This window comes from Peromyscus leucopus, chromosome 3 (assembly GCF_004664715.2).
Source record: "Peromyscus leucopus breed LL Stock chromosome 3, UCI_PerLeu_2.1, whole genome shotgun sequence".
NCBI classification, from domain to species: Eukaryota; Metazoa; Chordata; class Mammalia; order Rodentia; family Cricetidae; genus Peromyscus; species Peromyscus leucopus.
This window is the reverse complement of record NC_051065.1, coordinates 32779665-32801858: the sequence shown is the minus strand read 5'-3', so window position 1 is coordinate 32801858 and position 22194 is coordinate 32779665. Positions and strand designations below refer to the sequence as shown.

Here is a 22194-nt window from a genome sequence, read left to right as displayed (position 1 = left end):
CATTGGAATTCTTAAAGATATCCGCACAAATTTTATTTGCAACAATTTTTTAATTGATAAATGAAATAAAACCAAATGTAGACCCTGCTGAAGCACATTGGTTATTTTACTGTAATACGATTATTCCACCAGACCTGAGATTTTGGAGTTTATTTGATCGGATTCTAATCCGGTGTGGACTTCTCTTTCCAGCTTCCGCCACTGTGAAGGTTTTTTGAGACATTAGCTTGGACATCCATGGCTTTTACTGCTTTTACAGCTAACACTCTTCCCTCAGCTGTGATTCTTACTCTGTTAGTTCAGTGAGTAAACTCTAGTCAGTGTCTGAGCTGGGTTCGCTGCACAGATGTGGGAAGTTTTCCAGACTTACACAGTCTGTTCCCTCCTTTCACTGTGTAATGCATTTATCCCAGGTTCATTGCGTTTAACTTCCCTGACTTCTCTTTTTAACACATCCTCACCAGGTATAAATCATCTCATTCTGCATGGCGTATTCATGGTGCCTGTTGGTGTTGTTTAATGTATCTGCCCTAATTAGAATTTATCATGTCCTTTCTCTGCTTGCACATGTAAATTCAGAGTTCAGGCTAAGGAATGTTCCAGCTTCTTTGTCTTTTAGTTTATTTACTCTCCCACTCTCCTTGAGAACTACTTTAAGTCTTTCTCCTGATAGTTAACCTGCACTAGCTCCCATTGCTTTCTGAGTAGGTGACTTCATGCCTATTTCATCAATGAAATAATATGACATCAAAAGGAATCCTTTTGTTTTAACCCTCTTCATACAAAAGCTAGTATCTATATTCACTGTCTTGCCTTTTCTTTACTCTTTATGGTTTTTGTAAGGGAGCAGTTTCAAGCTTTGCCTCCACATAACAATGTATAAATATACTCCTGTCTGGGCTGAAAAATTCGTTGAAAAACACAAGATGCCCAAGTTGATATTTTCAATATTTATTAGTAAGGCTGATATAACAGCCTTTATACAGCACAGTTTTCATAAGTTACCAAGATACAACTTGTGTATAGTCACAAAACCAAGACATGTTTTTACAGAGAGTAGAACACAAGACAAATTTACAAGCATTTGTTCTACACAATTCTCATATTTTCAGGTCAGTTTACACAATCAATAACCCAAGAATTTGCATTTGTTCATTAAATTTTTCAGAGTGTTAAGTAAACAAAAAAATAATAAAAAGATTAGCAAATCACCAAGAAAGCATGCAAGATATGGTCAGAGAAACGAGACACATCTCCAAGTACTTCATGTGTTATTGGAAATAAATTTTATTAGGTTTTAAACTTTTCTTAGACAAGAAACACCTTTTTTAAACAGATGTGTTGTTAAGATATTAGCACACACATTAATCAGTATGGGAGCACCTGAGCACATCACTGAACATAGACACAGACACAGTCGAATGAGAATCAGTCACATGCTGACTTCCAAAGGATGAAGTTAGTTCAACAGCTGCTGGGTTACCGAACGTTGAGTTATATACAGGGGAATGGATTCAGAAAATGCTCTCAGTCTACCTAGCAGATAAAGAACTTGATTAATGCTTTCTGTTTAATGTATACCTTTAATAATAGCCACATGAGACATACAGAAAACATCAATATGTCATATTCAATGAGAATGTAAGTTTCACTCATTCATTCTTGTGTTATACTAAAGGCAAATAACTATTAAGGGAAAAGCTCCCGATTATTTATCGAGCTTTCACTTTCATTTCAAACTCAAAGGGAGGGAAAGTCTCTTCTGTCATACATATATTTATAAACACATGTAGCTGTAGTTGGCTAATTTTGGACTATTTGACATTATAGCAGTTAAAATAAGTTTTTAAAAATATTGTTAGTTATGATTTAAATAATAAAGTAAAAAAATACTATAAACATCTTTATGGTATTTTAATGAAATGAAGCATTGATTAAATCATTTCTAACAAATTGGGCACAATATAGTAATAAATAATCTATTTTACTGGACATCACTGCCACCACTATTGTCTCTACGACTATCACCAACACCAAACAGCCACTCTACAATGAGAATCAGTGTCAGCTGGTTACCAGCTATAATATTCCCAGGGTACAATCATTCGAGTGTTGTGATTCCCCAAATCAACCTCCTAGATATGCACACAATGTATAGTTAACTATCATGAATTACTAAAATATGGACAATATTAAGGGTCAAGGGCAATTACCTTTTAATGTTGAATATCATTCTTTTAAACAGATATGGTAATCAGATGAGTTCAGAGTCACCACAATTTTTCTTGATATTAAGTAAAATCAGAGAAAAACACCAACTTCTTGCTACTAGTGTTATCTGCATCTGTAACAATGATTCTACGATTCTCCGTCTTTCATAAAAATTCACTCTGTGCTTTTTCTTCTCCAGATGAAAGATTCCTTACTACTAATTTTTAAACCAACAAGCAACTTCCATTTTTGACGACTCAATGGACTAGAAAGGAAAACAAAATGCTTCTCGAGGTGCTGCGCGAAGATTAATAACCTAGTGATTGGAGATTATAAACTTTGTTACTATTAAGATAGAAAAGCTAATTCCAATAACATAACATAAAATAAAAAAATGGAAAATCATGTGTTATTTACAAAAAAGTAAAAAAACACTAAGAGCCCTATTTGCAATTAAAAAAGAAATAGTTTCGCTGTGAGAAGGGCAATCGGTGTCCCTCAGGAGTGCATTCATTTAAGAATTGGTGTTGCATAGAGCAATTCCTGTAGCAACCTAGTAGCTTGGTCAGCTATGAACCTGGCGCACCGCAGGTTCTTTTTCTTTTGCAAGGGGAATGCTGGTGCATGAGAAGAAGCTCTGTCCTTGACCCTCTCGACTGATCTGATTGGTCTAGCTCTATTGCTAGTTCCTTGGAACTGAGGGGTGGCTGCATCAGAAAGACTCCCATTATTTCAGGCTTAATAGCTACGCCTGATGACCTTGCTCTGCTGGTCCCTCTGACCGTGTAGTTGTAACTAGAATGGAGGAAGCTACCTGGCTACATAGCCTTTCACGAACCCTTGGAGTAGCAGCGACTGTAGGCCCAGGTAGGAGATGAACCAGAGTCGCCTGTGAACAGCAAATGGCAGATCCTTTGATGTCTCAAAATCCTCTTAGACCCCTTTCCTCCCGAGTTGTGACTGATTATAGGCTTCCTCAAGTGGAGTATCTGCTGGAAATATCCATGGCAACCACCACAGATGTAGCAGTCTCTAAAAATAAAATGTTAGCAGTGTCCTATGTTTGAAAATTCCCATCTCCATGTTCACTTTAAAAGACTATCAGTCATAAATGGTACTGCATTGAGGGGAGAAGAGAACAGAGGAAGGGAGAGTTGGTATTTTAGGACAAAGAAAAGAGAACTTGTATTTTTTAAAATGAGTGTTAGTTATACAATCTGGCATATACGAGAATTTTTTACTTCTAGGGTTTTACATTACTTTCAAATGTAATGTTTTTTTCCTAAAAATGAGAAAATTCAATATCCAACCAATATTTTTGAGATGATTTCCTGTAATCCCACTTAAACCTCACATTAAATAAAGTAACAATTTTTAGACTCAAATACTCTGCAAAGCAATTTCGTTTATTTTGGGTAGAGTTCGGCAATGGAGTAAGAGCCATGGACTTCAGTAAACTTTGTATGACAAATAACTTACATTTAATGTTCTATCTTTTTCAGGTTAAATGGAAGTTTATATTTTAATAAAAATTAGTTTGGGAACAATTTACTGTTTTTATCCATGCTGATGCTTATCATTGGTTAGAAGTTGTTTCTCAGATATAAAATTTGAGAACTAAAAAGCTACGCAATAATTATCTCTCAGTTTGTATATAAAGCAATATTTGGAAATGTGCTTTCTTATTTCATAGATTTCTTTACTTAAGCATCCTGGTATCCTGTGAAGAAGGATAAGAAAACACCATTTTAGGGGCAAAGTGAATTTAATCTGCATTTTTGTGGTGATATGAGTGCAAGGTCAATAGCAAAATCAGGACCAGAAGCCAGGACTTCAGAGCCCACTGAATGCATTTCCCACAATTCTGTGTTGCTTTCTTTATTGACACTGGTGATTAACAAGGAGAGAATGCTTTATTTTAATGATTCACACATTGGTTGTTTGGGTCTATATTATTAACATAGATCAAATATATTTTAATTTCAAACATTGACTTTTCCAACCCTCTCCCAACATTAGCTTTCTAACGATGATATTATCACCAACAAGAAAGCTGAGGAGGAGTAAAGACTTGAGGTTGAGGTCAGGGTGTTCATTATCACTGAGTTTAGAGAAAAACCACAGAAAATCAGAAAGTGACAACAGTTTAATCAGTGTCATAAGATAAATATGGTTTGTTTGCTAGAACAATAATGTCATGTCTCTGACAATCCACTATCCAAGAGAAAGGAAATATGTAAAATGATGCACGTCATGGCAATTCTTCAATGAATAAACAACCCTCTTCATAGGACACACCAATTAATCTAGATGCCTTGATGCATACGGTTGAGGATGCCTTGACTTCATGGTGCATTATAGAGATTTTAATGTTTCCAACCTAGGTACATATTTTGTGGGTCAGCATTCTTCTTTAATAACCAGTCACTAGGTTTTGTTTTATTTCTAGATAAATACAATTGAATTTTAACCTACTATTATCTTCACTCTTCACTGTTTCCACTTACCCCAAAACAGATGTGCTTTTACCACATAGAATTCAGACCTACTGCTGTATAGCTTTCTAATGTAGACACAGGGAAAACATGCACAGTTCAATCTAAAATCCATTGTTCATAAATCTTGCTTACTTTTCCTCACAAACACAGTCACCTTCTGGTCCTGTAGAAAACTCATGGATGAATCTTATGTCAGAATCCCAAAGCAGAAAGTTTTACGAGAATATAAGACAAGGAGTTTTGAGCTTTTCAAACCAAGATTCACTCTACCTGTCCTTTCCAACAAAGTTTCTATGTGTATAAACAACTGCTTCCACTCTGCCGCGACCACCATAAAAATCTTTGTGCCTTTTCCATCTGCTCTCACGCAGCCTGCTCCAAGACTTCTACCTTAAAAAGTCAAATCTCCTTTCACAGTTTCTCTTCACAGTTTTGAGAAATCCAGTGTCTCGGGCCAATTTTCATCGGTTTGCTTTCAATACATGAACTTTTTTGAGTCATTTTGTATTCCACACCAATGTGGTCTCTTTGCTTCTTGTTTCTTATCCCATGTTGGCTCCTGAAAATGTAGCTCAGCACAGGACTGTTCAGCTACAGTCTCGATCTGAGGCTCTGTAACCCTGAGCAGACACATCTTCAATGTGTTTGAGTAGGACTGACCAAAAGTTTGTGCCAGTTGACTAGTCTTTTTCTCAGGTCTACTTTGTCAAGCCAGATACAGGCTTCTCCAATCAAAGTCTTCTTCATAAACTTCCCTCCATTGGAGAAAAGTAAAATCTAGAAAACAAAGTCAGAATTATACATATAGTTATGCACAAAAAAATTAACAAGAAAGAGAGGGACATGTGAGGATGTAGTACAAGTACTTGAAAGAAAAGAGAAATATTAAAATATCTATAAATACAAAATAGTCCAGATCAACATATCTATTATCCCCCCTTAAATTTTATTATACTCCCAAATCACACACTGTGAAAGATAGGCAAGTATGATAGAGAGAGGAAAAGCTTATTTTAATTAGATATGCTTAAATTGAGGCAAAATTTCCTATTTAAAATCTGTAATTTCAGATATAACTATCACTTGTGGTTTTTGACTTGGGGTTTTACATAATTTCCTTATCACTAGAGTCCCTAAGATCGTATCAAGTCCATTTCAGAAACACTCCTCATGCTTCTTCCTCACAGCTCTCCTCTTTTCAGAGGCTTTAGAGCTTTGTCTTTAATTGTTTATTCCTTCCTACCTTCATACTAGCCAATTCTGTCAGTGAAGCTTAACTTTGTTTCATATATATATATATATATATATATATATATATATATATTAAAGAACTTAATTTATGTGCGTGTGTCTGGCAGAGTCCAGAAGAGAGTGTCAGAGTTCCTGAAGCTGCAGCTGCAGGCAGCTGGGAGCCAGCTGACATGGGTGCTGGGTGGTGAAACTCGGGTCTTCTGGAAGAGCAGCACATACTTTTCCCATTGAGTTATCTATCCACCCAGCCCCCGGACTTGGATATGTTTATCTCCATTGCAAGACATTAAGTGATGGTATCATGAAATGGCTTCATATATCTCCATCTACTCCCCTCTATCCACATTTCCCTTCCCCATCTTGTCTACTAAAGGCATGCTGTGTGAAAATCATTAAGCTAGACTGCAGGGAAAAAGCTAATGAAAATTAGGTCTTGCTGTAGTGAAATAGTGGCAGGGAAGCACACAAATTACTGTATAGGAGAAACTTTGTTTAGCAGCATAATAATTAAAATAATTTGTGAATATTGTGTTATGAATTATACTTAGGGATCTCAGTAAAAATCTATATTGAAAGATGGAATATGGTGATACATGAGAAGGAAGCTTTGAAGGAGAGGAAAACATGAGCAAAGAACTCAAGGCTGAGCTAATTTAAAGAGACTCAGATGTGTCTGGAGTACTGATGAATGGAAAAGTGACATGGAACTAAGACTGAGTCAATATAGCTAGAGCTCGTTTCAGAGGACTTTAAATGATTCAGGAAAATGGTGTTTTACTGAGCAGCTTGAAGGGGAACCAACCAGTGTTTAGTAAAGAAAACTCTGGCTGCAGTGTGGTGAATGAAAGAGGTGAGACCTCAGTGAGAAGCCGACTAGGTGAATTACCAACATTCTGTAAATAACAAAAGGAACGAGCCAAAAAGCATTAGTGAGTGTGACCATGGGAGCAAGAGAAATCCACCTAAAGTAGCAAAACAGAGTAGAGAATTAGTGGATGATTGGATGGAGTGAATGGGCTGAGGGGTCAAAGGGCTCCTGGGGTGATACTTCTAATGATTAACTACTATACAGTAAATGATCAATATATAAACACTGAGTAATTGAATGAACAACAAATATAATATGGATGAAAAAGTTCATCAGTAATATATGATGCAGTTACCTGAAGAGAATGGCCTGCAGGACTAAGGCTGAATCTAAAAGTTTCATTGAAGGAAGGCTCTCGATCATGTCTGCATACCCTTGTTTTCTTCTTGATAACCTTTTTTTGAGTAGAGATGTTTATCACATATACTTTCACATATAAATCTGAAAATAAGAAGTAAGCCCGTTAAATGTCCATCAATCAATCACAGTGTTTTCTGATGCATGATGATGTTCTCCCTATATTCTATACAAGCACAGTGAATTGTATACAATTTGTTGTAGAAAGCATACAGTGATTGCAAGTACACAATTTTCTTAGAAATTTGTTAGTTTTACTGTTGTTTATTAATTGTAGCACTCCAATTTATATGCTGGAAAGTCTAGCTGAAGACTAGGAAAATGATTTTATCCTTAAAGTGGGAATTAAATTCTTTTTTCACATTTTTTTCTAATGTATTTCATGCACAGGTAAAGATTAAGGTAGAATTTCTCAGAATATTTGAGACATAGTCCTAGTCAACTAGCAGATATCATTCATTGATTTTTATTATGAGACTGGATACCTGGTAAATGATCCGGAGACTTAAATTTGTAGGTGATATTTCTGCACTGGAGAATTTCAACTATTACTTGTTCACCATCTGTTTTCATTTCCTTTTTCAGTGCTAGCTTGATTTCTCCCATTACTTGAGTTTTTGCTAGAAGAATTTAACAAAAACAAGTTGAGTGACAGTCGCTACTTATTAAATATTTAACTTAATCACTTTCATATGTTCACTTACTGGATATTTTATCAAGTGCTAAACACCTTATTGTATGTTATGAACATAAGGCACCGTCGAAACCCTTAAGGAGTAAATGGCTTCATGGGATCACATCATTCAGATACTTGTAACAAAGCATGCTAAATATGATGGTAGGCTGGTAACCAGGGAGATAAAAGAAATTGTAAGGAGATGTATTACTCAGCTGTAGAGGCTTAGGCTTGAAGAAGTAATAGATAACCTTGTAGGAAGAAAGATAAACACAGAAATTACAAAATTCTAATACAATATACAGGGAACTAAAAAGGTTTAAAATGTGGTATGTTGTTTGCCAACGGTTGTGTATCACCAGGCTTGTTCTAGAATACATGGTGGGGTAACCAACTCTCATGGTAGAGCTTCCATTTCCTGTTTCCTTCGTAAAACAGAGACAGTAGTGATGTGCAATGGTAAAATGACATAAGGCAAAAGTGAAAGTGATCTAAACTAGATTCATTTTAGTTTCTTCTGGTGTTTTATCTTTTTTTTTTTTAATTGGAGGAACATTTCATGTCACATCGAATCTGTTATTAATCCACCCATTTCTTTATTAATTCATGGACTCATTCACCAAATCATAATTCATTCACTATTCTACTTTGGGCTGAGCATCCTGCTAACAGAATGAATACAGTATGTAGAGAATCCTGAAGCATGAATGCATGTTTATTTTTAAATGAGAATGCTACATTTCAGATGTTGATAGATATAATCCACATAATGAAGACTCTTGATTTTTTAACAGTAAAATATAGCCTGAAAACAAATATTTGGGAACACATTGTTGGCAGCTGTACTTAAAACAAAATATAAACTTAGATATTTTAAATATTCATTCATCCAGGCTCACAGGATTTTTCAGCTATTGGGGGGAGATATTTTAATTAGATATTTCTATGGATGAACAAATGCCTAGGAAGAAAAGTTCTGAAGCATATTGTGACATGGTTTCACAGAGAATGTGACACCGGACCTCATCTTGGAAAAGAGCTGGAGCTGGGAGTGGGATGAGGAGGAACTGAGATGCAAGGGAAAAGGAATCCTTCTGGACTAAGGAACAACACGTTAGCAAACAGGAATATCAAATGGGAAATCCCGGCCTGAGGGACTGCGAGGTTCTGTTCATTGGGGCCATGTTAACAGCTTTATCTACATATTCAGAGCACAGGCATCTATTAACAGTCTTTAAATACAGTTGCCAACAATGTATTCTCAAACATTTATACTTTAAAAAATCAGAAGGGCCTTTTTATGTGGATTATATCTGTCAACATTTAGAGTTTTAAAATTCTAATTTAAATATAAAGTATAAACTTAGACATTTTAAATAATCATTCATTCAGTATGAATGAAAATATAAGTAAATGAGGAATATTTGTTTTATGTACTTTTCAATTTTTCAAAATGCTTGGCTTAACAACAAATGTAACCTCATAAATTCTACATGAAATCCACGGTGACATACTATTTCACAGAAGTGTGTGAAGTTCATTCAGGATTGGAAATAGAAAGTATATTTTGATATCCATTTTGAACAATTGTCGATAATTTTGATACGATACTAAGACTTAACTAGATGCAGTTTCTTGAAGGTTATGGGCAAAGTAAGATCAGAGGAAAATGGACACTCCTAAAGTTCCAATTTAATATAAAATAATAATCAGAAAACTGTGAAATTACTTCAATAATGATATCACTAAGAAGGTCAAAAAGTGATTCAATTTCTAACTCCAAAAGCTAGAAAAAAATAAAAAATGAAACAAAACAAACAAAAAAGCTAGACAGAACCAAGAAAGAAATAATAGAAGATAAAAATAAAAATTTGTGAGGCAGAGAATTAAACAGATTCATAGATAACATTAACATATCAAAATTCTGGAACTTTAACAAATATTAGCACAATAAAAAGGCAATAGTGAATTAGACTATGGTATGTGGGCCTTAAGTATGACATTTTAAAATTATGTGCTATAAACATTTTAGTGTCATGAGTATATTCTAATACTGTTTGGCTTACATTTTGTTCACAATTTATTGCAGACAAAAAAAAAAAAAAAAAAAAAAAAAAAAAAAAAAAAAAAACCATAAATCTCATCCAATATATTTACTTGAACTTGAGTGAGCCAGAATTCAGTTCTGGTTCATTAACTTATTTCTGAAACCTGTCTCCCAATATAGCTCAGCCTGGCCCAGAACTTGGGAGCCTTCGGCCTCAGCCTCTGAAGCGCTGTGATGTCAGCATGACACATCATGCCTGGGATGTTCTTTGGACATTTAAAATGGGAATGAGCTTGCCACCAAGCCTGACGACGTGTGTTCAATCCCCAGACATCACAGAGAGGACTAAGACTCCTACAAGCTCCCTTCTGACCTCTGCATGCACACTGTGGCATTCCCCTGCCTCAATAAGTGAATATGTATAAAAAAAAAAAGGGGGGGGGTGCCTAGTCTTACTATATCTTGCTATGACGTGTTCAGTTTTATCCCCGGGAGGCCTGCTTTTGTCTGAAGGGAAAATGGGGAGGAGTGGATCTGGGGGACGCGGCCAAGGAGCAGTGGATCTGGGGGAGAGGGGCAGTGGGGGAACGGAGGGGGCCAAGGAGCAGTGGAGGAAGGCAAACTGCAGTCAGGGCGCATTGAAAACAAACAAACAAACAACGACGACAACAACAACAAACAAAATACTACCGAAACATTTTTAAAAGAATGAAAAACCCATTCCAGTTCCTTTGATCTTTTAAAGGGCCTTTCTTGGGAAAGTAAGGGAAAAAAGTCCAAAGTAAAAATTAAAAAAGAGGACAATTTAATATTCTTTAACACCAGAGAAATTAGAAAAATAAAAATCCTTAGTAAAGTATTAAGCATTAGCATCCAAGCAAGGAAAATGCTATAGTCAGTCTCCTATCAAAGAACCTAAACCCAGTTCTTCAGAGACAGAAAGACAGATGCCAGAAAAGGCCAGTTCATCAGTGTCCCTGACCACGTCACACACTGCAGAAGTTTGCAAGGACAGGAGAGAGCTGGTCAGCACAAGAGGACCGCAGACCTCCGCCCTGAGAGGATGAGCAGTGAGCTCACACCCAGTCCAGGAAAGCCTTGCTAAAACTTTGAATTGGCAGCCTCGGTTCATCACCATGGGCTTCTCTGAGTCTGAGCAGTCAGAAGAAACAGGCATGGTGCCCCGCTGTTGAGTCTCCAACGTCTTGTCCGAGGAATTCACAAAGCTTACAGGATCTCTTCAGAGGATGAAGACATCCCTGTGTTTGCTGGATTGAACACTTTGACTGAATCTCAAATAGTTGGGCAGACTGATTATCACGTGACTAGATCCCTGTCTCCAAAGCCATAGAAAGACAGAGAAGTGTCCTCCATTTATCAAACCATTCCTAAGGTAAAGGGAGGGGAATTCTCTTTTTTAAATTATTATCAGTATATGTGAACTCTACAAAATATTTGGCTTTATTGCAACATTTTTCATACATGCCTATAGTGTAACTGGATTATATTCACCTCCCATGATCCTTTGTTTTCCCCACACCCCCTCCCTTAACCCCTCCCTCGGAAAGAGACTTCTCACTAAAGAGTAAGTAGTCACTCACTTTGTGAGGCCAACAGAAGTGGACACAAGTGATAGAATTAAAGTCACTGAAGCCTTTCCCCCTGGGATGTCCAAGTCCCCTCCCTTTTCTAGGCCCAAACTCCAATAACCAATTATCTGTCGCCTCCTACCTTCTCACTTGGGAGAAAGGTAAATGAAAAACTTGTTAATTAAAGTTCCCAAGTCATCAGACTGTCTGCTTCCTTCTGGGAAGTTTAACCTCACATCCTTCTCCGTGTGATATTTATGAAGCATTTGATAAGTTTCACTCTGTTTAAAGATTTTTTTTTCCCCTTGCTCTTTAGTATTTCTAACTGAAGAGAGAAAAGTACATGTTTACTGAAGTCATCTTAAAGCAGTTTTTTGAGTGATTTTGTCTTCTGAAGCCGACTTTCATGTGAAGATGAAAAGAAATCTGTGTGTCTGCTGTCTTCACAGGGTGGGCACTGGCTCCAGAACTGGGTGAAACTTTGAGTCCCAGGGCATTACATACATAGAGGATGTGTGATAATATTTTGAAATAAGGGGCAAATAGCAGTAGAGAAATTTTCAAACAATGTCTGTGTCTTGATGTCTTAAAACTCATGCTTCTTTGATTGTAATAAAAGAACAATATTTTAAAGCTAGGTAAAAAAAATGAATATTTTCTATACAATGAAATGGTAAATATTTAAGGTAATAGTCTGATTAACCTGATTTTAATGACACATAAAGCACACACAAATTGAATCATCATGTGGTAGCCCACAGATATGTATAATTGTAATGTGTCAATTTATGAAACTAATAATAATAATGTTATTCAAAAAAGAAATAAATTTATTCTGCAATGTAGCACAAACTTAACACTTAGAAAGAAAGAGAATAAAGCAGAAATCATGGCACATGCTTTTAATCCCTGCATTTGGGAGGTACAGGCAAGAGGCTCAAGAGTTCAAAGCCAGCCTCAGCTACACAGTGAGTTCAAGCCAACTTGGCATACATGAGACCCTGTCAGAAAGAAAGAGTAGTGGGGAATAGAGGTAGAGAGTTATAAAGTATATGTTTTAAAATAAAATGACCAAATAATATTGGAAGTGAAAATGAAAAATAGAAGTTGTACTGATAATCTCACTTTGAAAGTATTAATAGATAAGAAACATCTGGAAACAAAACTAAGGGAAAAGTATTAAGGTAATACTACACAAAGTATTTGTGGTGGTTTGAATAGCAATGGCTCCCATAGGCTCATAGATTTGAATGCTTGGTCACCAGGAGTGCCATTATTAGGCGGTGTGGCCTTGTTTCGGTAGGTTGGTCTTATGGAGGAAATATGTCACTGGGGTGGATTTTGAGGCTTCAAATACTGAAGCCAGGTCTAGTGTCTTTCTTTCTTCCTGCTGCCTGCTGCTCTGAATGTAGAACTCTCAATTCCTTCTCCAGCACCATGGCTGCCTACACTGCCAGTCTCAACATCATTAGTATAATGGACTAAACCTCTGGAATTGTAAGCAAACCCCAGTGAAATGCTTTCTTTTATAAGAGTTGCCATGGTCATGGTGTCTCTTCACAGCCAAAGAACACTAATACAGTATCTCATAATTCTGGAAATATTGATGCATTCATATGTTGATAGAGCTCATTGAATTGCACTTCACAGATAGAAAAATATAATTAAAGAATGGACAGGAAAAGAATAAGTACTGGGAAAGAGTGCATTGCTGTATAAAAGAAACAGTCATTGTGAAATAATTAAGACTGTAAATATTTAATAGGTTAAAAGACCACTTGAGAGAATAACACAAGGAGAAGAAAGAAAGTAACAAGTGAAAAAAGGAGGGAGGGAGGAAGGGAAGCAGGAGGGGAAGACAGAGGGAGGGAAGGAGAGAAGGAAGAAAATTAGAGGATTAAAACACAGACAACCAATTGTATAATGGAAGAAGATGGATAGAAAACATTTCTGCATGCTTTAAAGACAACAATAGAATTTAAAATTGAAATTGTCCACATGTGCACATTGGGTCAGAGATGTGGGGTACAAACTACAGTATTAAAATGGATATATAGTTAATCTCTTAATATTTAGTTTCTTAACCTGTGAAATTTAAAAAATAAATTAATGTATAAAATATTTATTGAAATTAATTCATTCATTTATTTTACATTGACATATTCTTTTCATTGAAATTAATATTTTTATAAAGAGAATGAATAATTTAATTTGATTTTAGCAAAACTAGGTCCTATTTCCTTAGCTAACTAACATGTTTCAAGCAGTATAATTGTCAACAGCTTTTTTTTCTTTAGCGCCTCCTGAAGTGTTCTTTTCATTAAAATATGCAGTGATCTTCCCACTTCTTCCCTCAAAAGAAGTTACACACATATTTGAAAAATGTGTATTTATCATATCTACATACCCGCATTTGTATAGAGACTGAAACATCTAACTTGTATTTTAGGGAAATATAAACCACTAAAATTAACAATCATTATCTCACACCAAAAGAAAATACAGTAGGTATTAGCACCATTTCGTTGAAAATGCTGGTTTGTGTATTTTATGGGTTTTAAGAAACTTGCAAAATTATGCAATGGCTTAACCAGGACAGTAATGTGGATCTTCTGGTGTAAGACTAGGGCTCTGACTTTCACAAACACCTTGCACTGGTAAGATTTTCACAACATTGACTCATTTGTGGTCATCTTCCCTTCAAAGTGTTTTATTATAAGAGTATTAAAATGGAAGGATTTCAGAAGTAATTTTGTGGTTTACTTTTGCCATGTACTAGACTTTATTAAGCAGAAAAGATTCAAGCAGAAAGCTTTTTTCTTTTTTTTTTTTTTTTGTTTTTTTGTTTTTTTGTTTTTTCAAGACAGGGCTTCTCTGTGTAGCTTTGGGCCTTTTCTGGAGCTCACTCTGTAGCCCAGGTTGGCCTGGAACTCACAGAGATCCGCCTGGCTCTGCCTCCCGAGTGCTGGGATTAAAGGCGTGCACCACCACCGTCGGTTCAAGCAGAAAGCTTTTACATGGCTTCAACTATGGAAAATGTTCTCTTGAAGTTATTGTCCACATGTGCACATTGGGTCAGAGATGTGGGGTATGGACTAAATAAGAAAACGATGAGGAAAATCTTCCAGAACAGCCAGGCATGGCGGCACACACCCTTAATCCCAGTCCTGAGGAGGGAGAGGCAGTGGAGATCTATGTGCAAGGCCAACGCAAGCTACATAGTGAATTCCAAGACTGCCTCAAAAAATACAAAAGAAAAATTTCCGAGACACTAATATATGATGCTCTGTGAAAATGATGACCAACTATGCAGCTACATAATTAAGTGCACATTGTTAGGATCCTCTTCTCACTCTTCCCGGTCTAACGTCTTACATCATCAGGGGGCGTGGGAGACTGCATACCACCACGTGGTCACGCAATCTCCGCCTTAAAAAGTCAGACGCAGACCCCCACCCCTCTTTTCTGTCTGCTCTGCCCCACTCCCTCCCCTGACAGGCCTGGCTCCTCCCCCACTTTCCCTCCATTCAAGTTCTAAAAACTAATATTGGGTTCTGCCGTGGCCGTGACTCTTCCGCCAACCAACAACTGCCGTTCATTCTTTCACATATTGACTGAGAAAGTATTTATCTTTAAAGATTTATTTTTGATCCTTTTTAGGTACATGTGTGCATATGAGTCTGTGTGTAGGAATGTGTACATGTGAGTACAGTTGCCCCTGGAGTCCAGAAGAGGGAAGAGGATGCCTGGAGTTGGAGTTACAGGCTATTGTGACTTGAGCACTGGAAACCAAATTTGAGACCTCACAAGGGCAATACTACTCTTAACTGCTGAGCCATCTCTCTAGTTCCTGACCAAATGGCCCTTTGAAAGTACACTTCTGGAATCTCTAAATATCTAATGCTTAACTAAACTTCATGTATTTGGTTTTGCGTCAGCAACCTCAGCAACTTTTTCCAGTGCAAGATCCTTTTAGGCAAAGCTGTCATGGGGAGTATTTTAATCAACAGGAAGTGACTGATGTAGAAAAGAAATGAAGGAAAGAATAAAGCAACTTTTTTAAATGGAGAGACCATAAAATGGAAAAAAAAAAGTGTATTAGTAAGTACCACTTGTGAGTGAGGCGGGTCACTGGTGACAGCTAATGAAGTCTGAATTGATTTTACAGATTTGGGTACATTCTGACAATCTGGCACCTTAGAGCCTACCACCTACCCCTCATTACTTAAACCAAAGCCAAGAAACTCTTATTAGACTGAATTAGTCTTTTTATACTTATTAGAATTGAGGTGGATTTTTTTAAGTAGGAAATTTTACCTTCTATCATAGTGAGGTGGCATGCACCACATTAGCCATGGTGTGAGCCTGCTGTGGTGGCAGGTGCCGTGATATCAGAACTTGAAAGGTAGGAGAGAAGGATGGATGAGTTAGAGTCATCCCCCATGTACACAGGGAACTGGGAGCTGACCTATACTTCACTCGACAATGTCTCATGGAGCAGGACCAGAGTCTTCTTTGGCTTATCAGTACTCACATGTAATGTAAAAGTATGTAACATTACTCTTCATATTTATAAAATTAAGATTTTCAGTTCTTAAGATGCCCAGTTCTGGGCCTCCACTTACTAAATATCTTCTGTTCTAAGTAATATTATATATTCCCTAAAAGCATTGTTATGGAAGTTTTACTCATGTTCTAATATTTGTCAGTAGTGATATAAATTCCCTCATATATTAGTGCATTTACTTTCATTGTTTCCTCTGTACCAATTATATATATATATATATGTGTGTGTGTGTGTGTGTGATTTTTTTTTTGTAAATGTCATTATTATCCAAATAAAATATTGGCACTATTCCTGGAATGAAACTTAACAAGCTTTCGTTATTTACATTTCTCATCATTCATTACCTTAAAAAATTATATGTACTGTACTACACTATGCTGTACTGTACTATACCACACTGTACTGTACTGTACTACACTGTACTGTACTATACTACACGATACTGTATTATACTACACTATACTACATGATACTGTACTGTACTACACTATGCTATACTGTACTGTACTGTGCTGTACTACACTATGCTGTACTGTACTATACTACACTGTACTGTACTGTACTGTATTATATTGTGTATCTGTGATTGAAACAGGGCTTCTCGTAGACTCTGCTGGTCATGAGCTCACTGCAGCTGAGGCCAGCCTTGCATTCCTTTTCCTCCCGAGTATTCCGCTCTGGTTCTGGGGTAACAGGTATGTGTTACCAAGACCGGCACAAATTTTACTTTTGATTGACACAAATAATTGTCTGCATTTGTGGGGTGATATGTAGTGTTTTGATATGTGGAATGAGGTGCAACACTTTACACACTAGTGTTTATTTCCCAGTACTACTGAGGCAGTGGAATATCAGATCTGGGATCAACTGACAACTTATAACCCTGTGTTCGCCATGAGGTTGTTTGCGCATTTACTCAGAATAGAGAAAGCAAAATGAGGAAACGGTGTCTTGAGAGACTCATGTCAACACTTTAAACTGGAACATTATATATATTAAAGGAAAGAAGTCCTTTTCTACCTTACTAAGCCTCTCAGAGAGGAAATTAAGCTGACTACTGGCTCGGCTCAGCCACCCTCCTCTGTTATTTCCAGCCAGGTGTGTTATGCTACCCTGAAGGCTATAATAATTTCACTTGCCAGGACAAAATTGCAATTGCATCCTTTAAAAAAAGCTCAAAGTCTTTTACACTATGGTACTCAACAATTATCTCTAATCAGCACTTACCTTTTCTTTACACCAGTAGCAAGAAAAGCCAGATTTTAAAATAAGCGAGGCAGTCTTACTTGTATTGAATTCACGACCTTGTTTTATTTACCACTGGAGGCTATATTAAAGCCACTGTTAAGTTTTTAGATTTATTTCTTGACAAACTATCTTATCTATGTGGGACAGTTTATTTGTAGAGGACAAAATACAAAAAATTAAATGCTTTTGAAGGCTTATCCTACTTAGTTTTTGTTTGTTTGTTTAAAAAGGGAAGCAGAATGAAATTAGCTGATTTAATTCTATCTGAAATACTCTCTTGTTAAGGTCTCGTGGGGTTGCTTCTTGCTGAGACAGCTTGATTATATAGTGAAAACAGCAATAAGGAACCGTTTCTAACTCCCTTTCTATCTTTATAACCAAGAGATGACTGCTGGCGCCAGCACTTCCACTAATAAATACCACAAAAACGAGTAAAATAATTATTTTAAAATAAACCTTGCTTGGATTCACATATATGAATAGTGAGTATTACAGCATTTTCATACACATATATTTTTATCATATTCATTACTTATTATCTTTGAAATTTATTAAGGTTTCTCAAGAGATCTTGGGTGAGAGATTATTTACTGGAGCACAGGGCTGGTGAGGTGGCTCAGTGGATAAAGCTGTCTGCTGCCAAGCCTGAGGACCTGAGTTTGATTCCAGTGACCCAGAGTGAAAAAAGAAAAAAGACACTTGAAAGTTGTCCTCTGAGCCCTTCGTGAGCATCGTGGTAGGCACGTGGCCCCCTCTCACATATATTCAAACAATATATAAAAATGTGTCAAAAACAAAGAGCTTTTGTTATTGACCAATGGCTATGCCACTGATGTCTGAGTTAGAGAATTCATAAGATAGAATTTGTAAACTGCAAAGAGATGTGACATAGCAAACTTCTTAGAGTGTTAACAATGAATTCAAGAACAAAAACATCTTCATCCTCACACTGTACCAAGGAATTTAATCTATTCTTTCACAGTTTACATTCCTAGGTGACCACATAAATAAAATGTTACTAGTAATGATGAATACCTATGAAATCATTAAATAACACATGTAAATTCCTGTCTTATTATTTGTAAAATACCCTAATATCTGTGTAGATGTTGATCGCCTTGTTTAAAAAAAAAAAAAAATGGACAGTGTACATGTTAGACTGAATGAATTGCAAAAATCATAAAGTAGATTATTATGTATTTCCAAAAAGTTGGCCTAGATTTATTTGTTAATTTGTGGTCATAGCTTATGTGATAGTCATTCTTGTCCTGATTAGATAAGGAATTTGGAATTTAGGGGGAACACTAGTATGTGCATATATGTGTGAACCGGGAGCTCAAGCTTTGTGTAACTATTGACCTAGAAATATTAGGAATAGAGAAGTCATGGAATAAATTTGTAGCCATTTTCTTTACAAGAATTAATTTCTTTTCATAAAGTACCCCTTTACTGCAATGGTATTGTATACTGTCTCAGCATCACTCATGCTTCATTCTTTAAGGAAGCTCCTCAAGGCAGGAAGTAAACAGTTCAGACAGCTTCAGGAAGTCCCTGACGCTGACCAGGATCACTTGTGACCTCCCTTCCCAAGAGTGTATTAATAGTAATGGCTGCTGAGAGTCACCTTCAAACAAGCCAAGCTCCACTTTCAGACAGCACTGTGCCTTGTTTGTTCATAGTCCATAGACTTTACAGGGTACAGACTGTTTACCCTTAATCCTTGTCCTTTTACATCAGAGAGAAAACACCTAGAATAATTAGACTAGTTGTATAACCTCTCTAATTGTTACTGGAGACTCAAAAAGTAATTATCATTTCCACTTTGATCAAAAGAAAGTGACTTAGCTTTCTAATTCAAAAATTAGGTGGTCTAATTCAAATCCGAGCTTCTTTCTTTAAACTATGTTGAGGCCACAAGTGAGAGGTATTTTGGAATTCCTTCCAAGCCTATGGAAGATTAGTCATTGCTTTAGTGTGCTTTTCTTTTCATGGCTGTGCATATTTGAGCCACTACTATTCAAGGTATGAAGTGGATCCTAAGACATTTTCTTGTTTGAAGTCTGAATGAGAGCTGAGAAAGTAGGCATTTTGCCATATTTTCACTAATGTTTTTCTAAGAGAAAGGAGTTGTGTAAGCCGTTATTAGGGCTTGTATTTGCAATAACCCAGAATCAAGAAGATAAATGCATCATACAATAAGCAAGCATTACTCTGGCCTGCTCAGATTTCAGAGTTTTGGGAAAGTAGGACAAGCCTGCATATTCTCTCTGCATCCTATGCTAAGAAGTCTTTCTTTCTAAGATAAAGCCCAAAAGAACTTAATTTAGGGAGGAAAAGCAGGCTTTGCTGATTGATTTTCACCCATGTTTCTGATGGTTATTAAGTCGCCCTTCTGACACATGCTTCTCAGCATTCTTTTTTACTGTGACTAAAAATAGCCAAGACCTCTTTGTAAAAAAATTTAATTGGAAATCTGCTATTGTCTTGTATGACACAAGAAAAAACAGATCATTTTCACAAGAGAAATTTAAAACCTAAATGTACATAACTTTTTAAATATTTAAAATTTTGAAATCATTCCTCAAAGCCTGAAGAAAACAGTGCCTAGGAGAGAAAGAAAGCTCATGGGTGGGAGATCTGGGAGGGAAATAGCAGGATGCAGCTGACGCGAAGCAAGATAGGCAGAATGAGGAAGAGGATTCCAACCAAAGGAAGGAAAGGCAATATAAAGCAGAGGCAGAGGGGAGGGTCAAATAATACTAAGGCTGTTGATAATGCTCCAAGGACTCTTATTATTTTATATTTACATTATATATATATACTGAAGGCTTTTTGTTAAGACAAAAGATATAAGAGAAAAGCAAGACAGCAGGAGATTTTAGGGTGAGATGTTTACAAGGATGTAAAATAACAGAAGGCTTACATAAATTATATATCTCGTAAAGGAAGTTATGTCACTAGGGTTGACTGTATTCCCCACAAAAACCACAGACTAACAAACACCCTAGTACCAGGCATGAGAAATCTCCTTTAGAATGGTTGGTCAGGGTACTCCAAGTGACTCCCTAAGCTGGCTGTTGGCTCCTTGCTGCCTCTCAAAGTTGCAAGTAAGACTCTATTTCTGAAGACACCACTTATTTAGGACACAGGACTCAGATTATTTGAGTTATAGCTAACCTGAAAGCCTCCTTTCTACATAGTCTAGCTTCCTTCATATCAGAAAATACTACACAAGCTGCTGAAGGAGGGAAGCAATTATTAGTCCTACTCAGCTGTGATGCCTATGAACCATAACAATGATGAGCATGGCAAGGTATCCATGAAGGTGTAGCAAGTAGCACTCACATGTTAGTGGTAACCAACGGCCATCTGATTGGACTCAAGGCCCACTCACCAGGAGAAAAACTGTGCCTGGTACTAGATTCCTAGGAAATTCCCAGGGCTGGTGAGGCCATGGATCTTACAAGAGAATTTACCAGTGCCACTTTGTTAGATCAGCATAATTATTTACTGTATTCTAAATCTTATCTACAGGTAAGTGTAGCTACCTCCCCTCACCAGAGAGGCTTATCTTTACAATAAATGGAGACCATCACAGAAAATTACAACCAGACATGGTAAGTAACATGTCATTGGGAGCCCATAGATAGCCATGTTCCTTCCAATGGACCATCTACTTCACAGTGCATGCCTCTGTGGTTCATGGAATATCACAGAAAAGGGGGTACAAAGATTCTAAAAGCCAGTAAGCAGGAAGTCTTCTGTGAAACAGTTGGTGTGTACCAGTTTTCTCCAAGGTTAAAGCCTTCCTTTACCTTGGAGGGAAACTTGTTAAGACAAAGGATATAAGAGAAAGGTAAGACAGCAGGAGATTTTATGGTGAGATGTTTACAAGGATGTAAAATAACAAGGCTCCAAGGGAAGGAGAAACATTTCATGTTTTAAGGAAGCTCCTTAAGGTAGTTAAGAAGTAAACAATTCAAATGCTTCAGGAAGTCCCTGACACTAATCAGAATCACTCATGACCTCCCTTCCCAAGAGTGTATTAGTAATAATGACTGCTGAGAGTCACTTTCAGACAAGCCAAGCTCCAAAGGAAACGCTAAGTCAAGCCCAGGTACCTGGGAGATCTGAAGACCAGGCAAGCAGCTTGGAAGAGGAGGAGGCCAGCTGAGCTGCATAGACAGAACAAAGGCCAGCCGAGTTGCATAGACGACAGAACACAGGCCAGCTGAGCTGCATAGACAACAGAACAAAGGCCAGCTGAGCTGCATAGACAACAGAACAAAGGCCAGCTGAGCTGCATAGACAGAACAAAGGTCAGCTGAGCTGCATAGACGACAGAACAAAGGCCAGCTGAGCTGCATAGACGACAGAACAAAGGCCAGCCGAGCTGAGCTGCATAGACAACAGAACACAGGCCAGCCGAGCTGTAGGGAAGAGGTTCAGACCAACTAGCTACCTAGAAAGGACACTCTGAACCTGAGCTACCTGCACTATTGGCAGTCTGCTCCAGCTTTGGGGATCTACCACCCGTTCTGGGGTGAGCTTGGTGATGCAGCTGTCCTTGAGTCATTTCTGCTCCTGCTGTAGTAGCCCCTCACTCATGGCCCTGTAAGCAACCCCAATAAATCTCACTGGTCACCAAGGTGGACTGTGGCGGATCCACACTTCAGTCTGCTGTAGATCTGGGCTGAGTAGACACTTGAGTTTCATCTCCCTAGGAAACGTCTGTCACACAACAACAGTCTACCACAGATCTGAACAATAACAATATCTATAGGCATGCTAATATGGAAGCGGGGTGGGGTGGGGAATCTCACCTGATAATGCCTCTGAACAAAGAACTACAGGTAACATGACCATTGAGAGAAGAGAGAGT

At 37.3% G+C, this 22194-nt stretch overlaps 1 protein-coding gene across 7 annotated transcripts in view; it reads right to left on the bottom strand.

Annotated features, from left to right (window-relative positions):
- Positions 1 to 935: 935 nt before the first annotated feature.
- The window catches only part of Pclo (piccolo presynaptic cytomatrix protein), a 337199-nt gene continuing 315940 nt past the window's right edge, over positions 936 to 22194 (bottom strand). For 6 of the 7 annotated variants that reach the window (XM_037203548.1, XM_037203551.1, XM_037203549.1 and 3 more), the window contains 3 exons: positions 7671 to 7805; positions 7124 to 7269; positions 936 to 5486 (listed from right to left, as the gene is read on the bottom strand). In XM_037203548.1, coding sequence (XP_037059443.1) covers positions 5346 to 5486; positions 7124 to 7269; positions 7671 to 7805 — 422 coding nt within the window. In that variant the 3' untranslated portion in view covers positions 936 to 5345. The remainder of the gene's footprint in view (positions 5487 to 7123; positions 7270 to 7670; positions 7806 to 22194) is intronic. The other variant, XM_037203552.1, reaches the window with a different exon arrangement.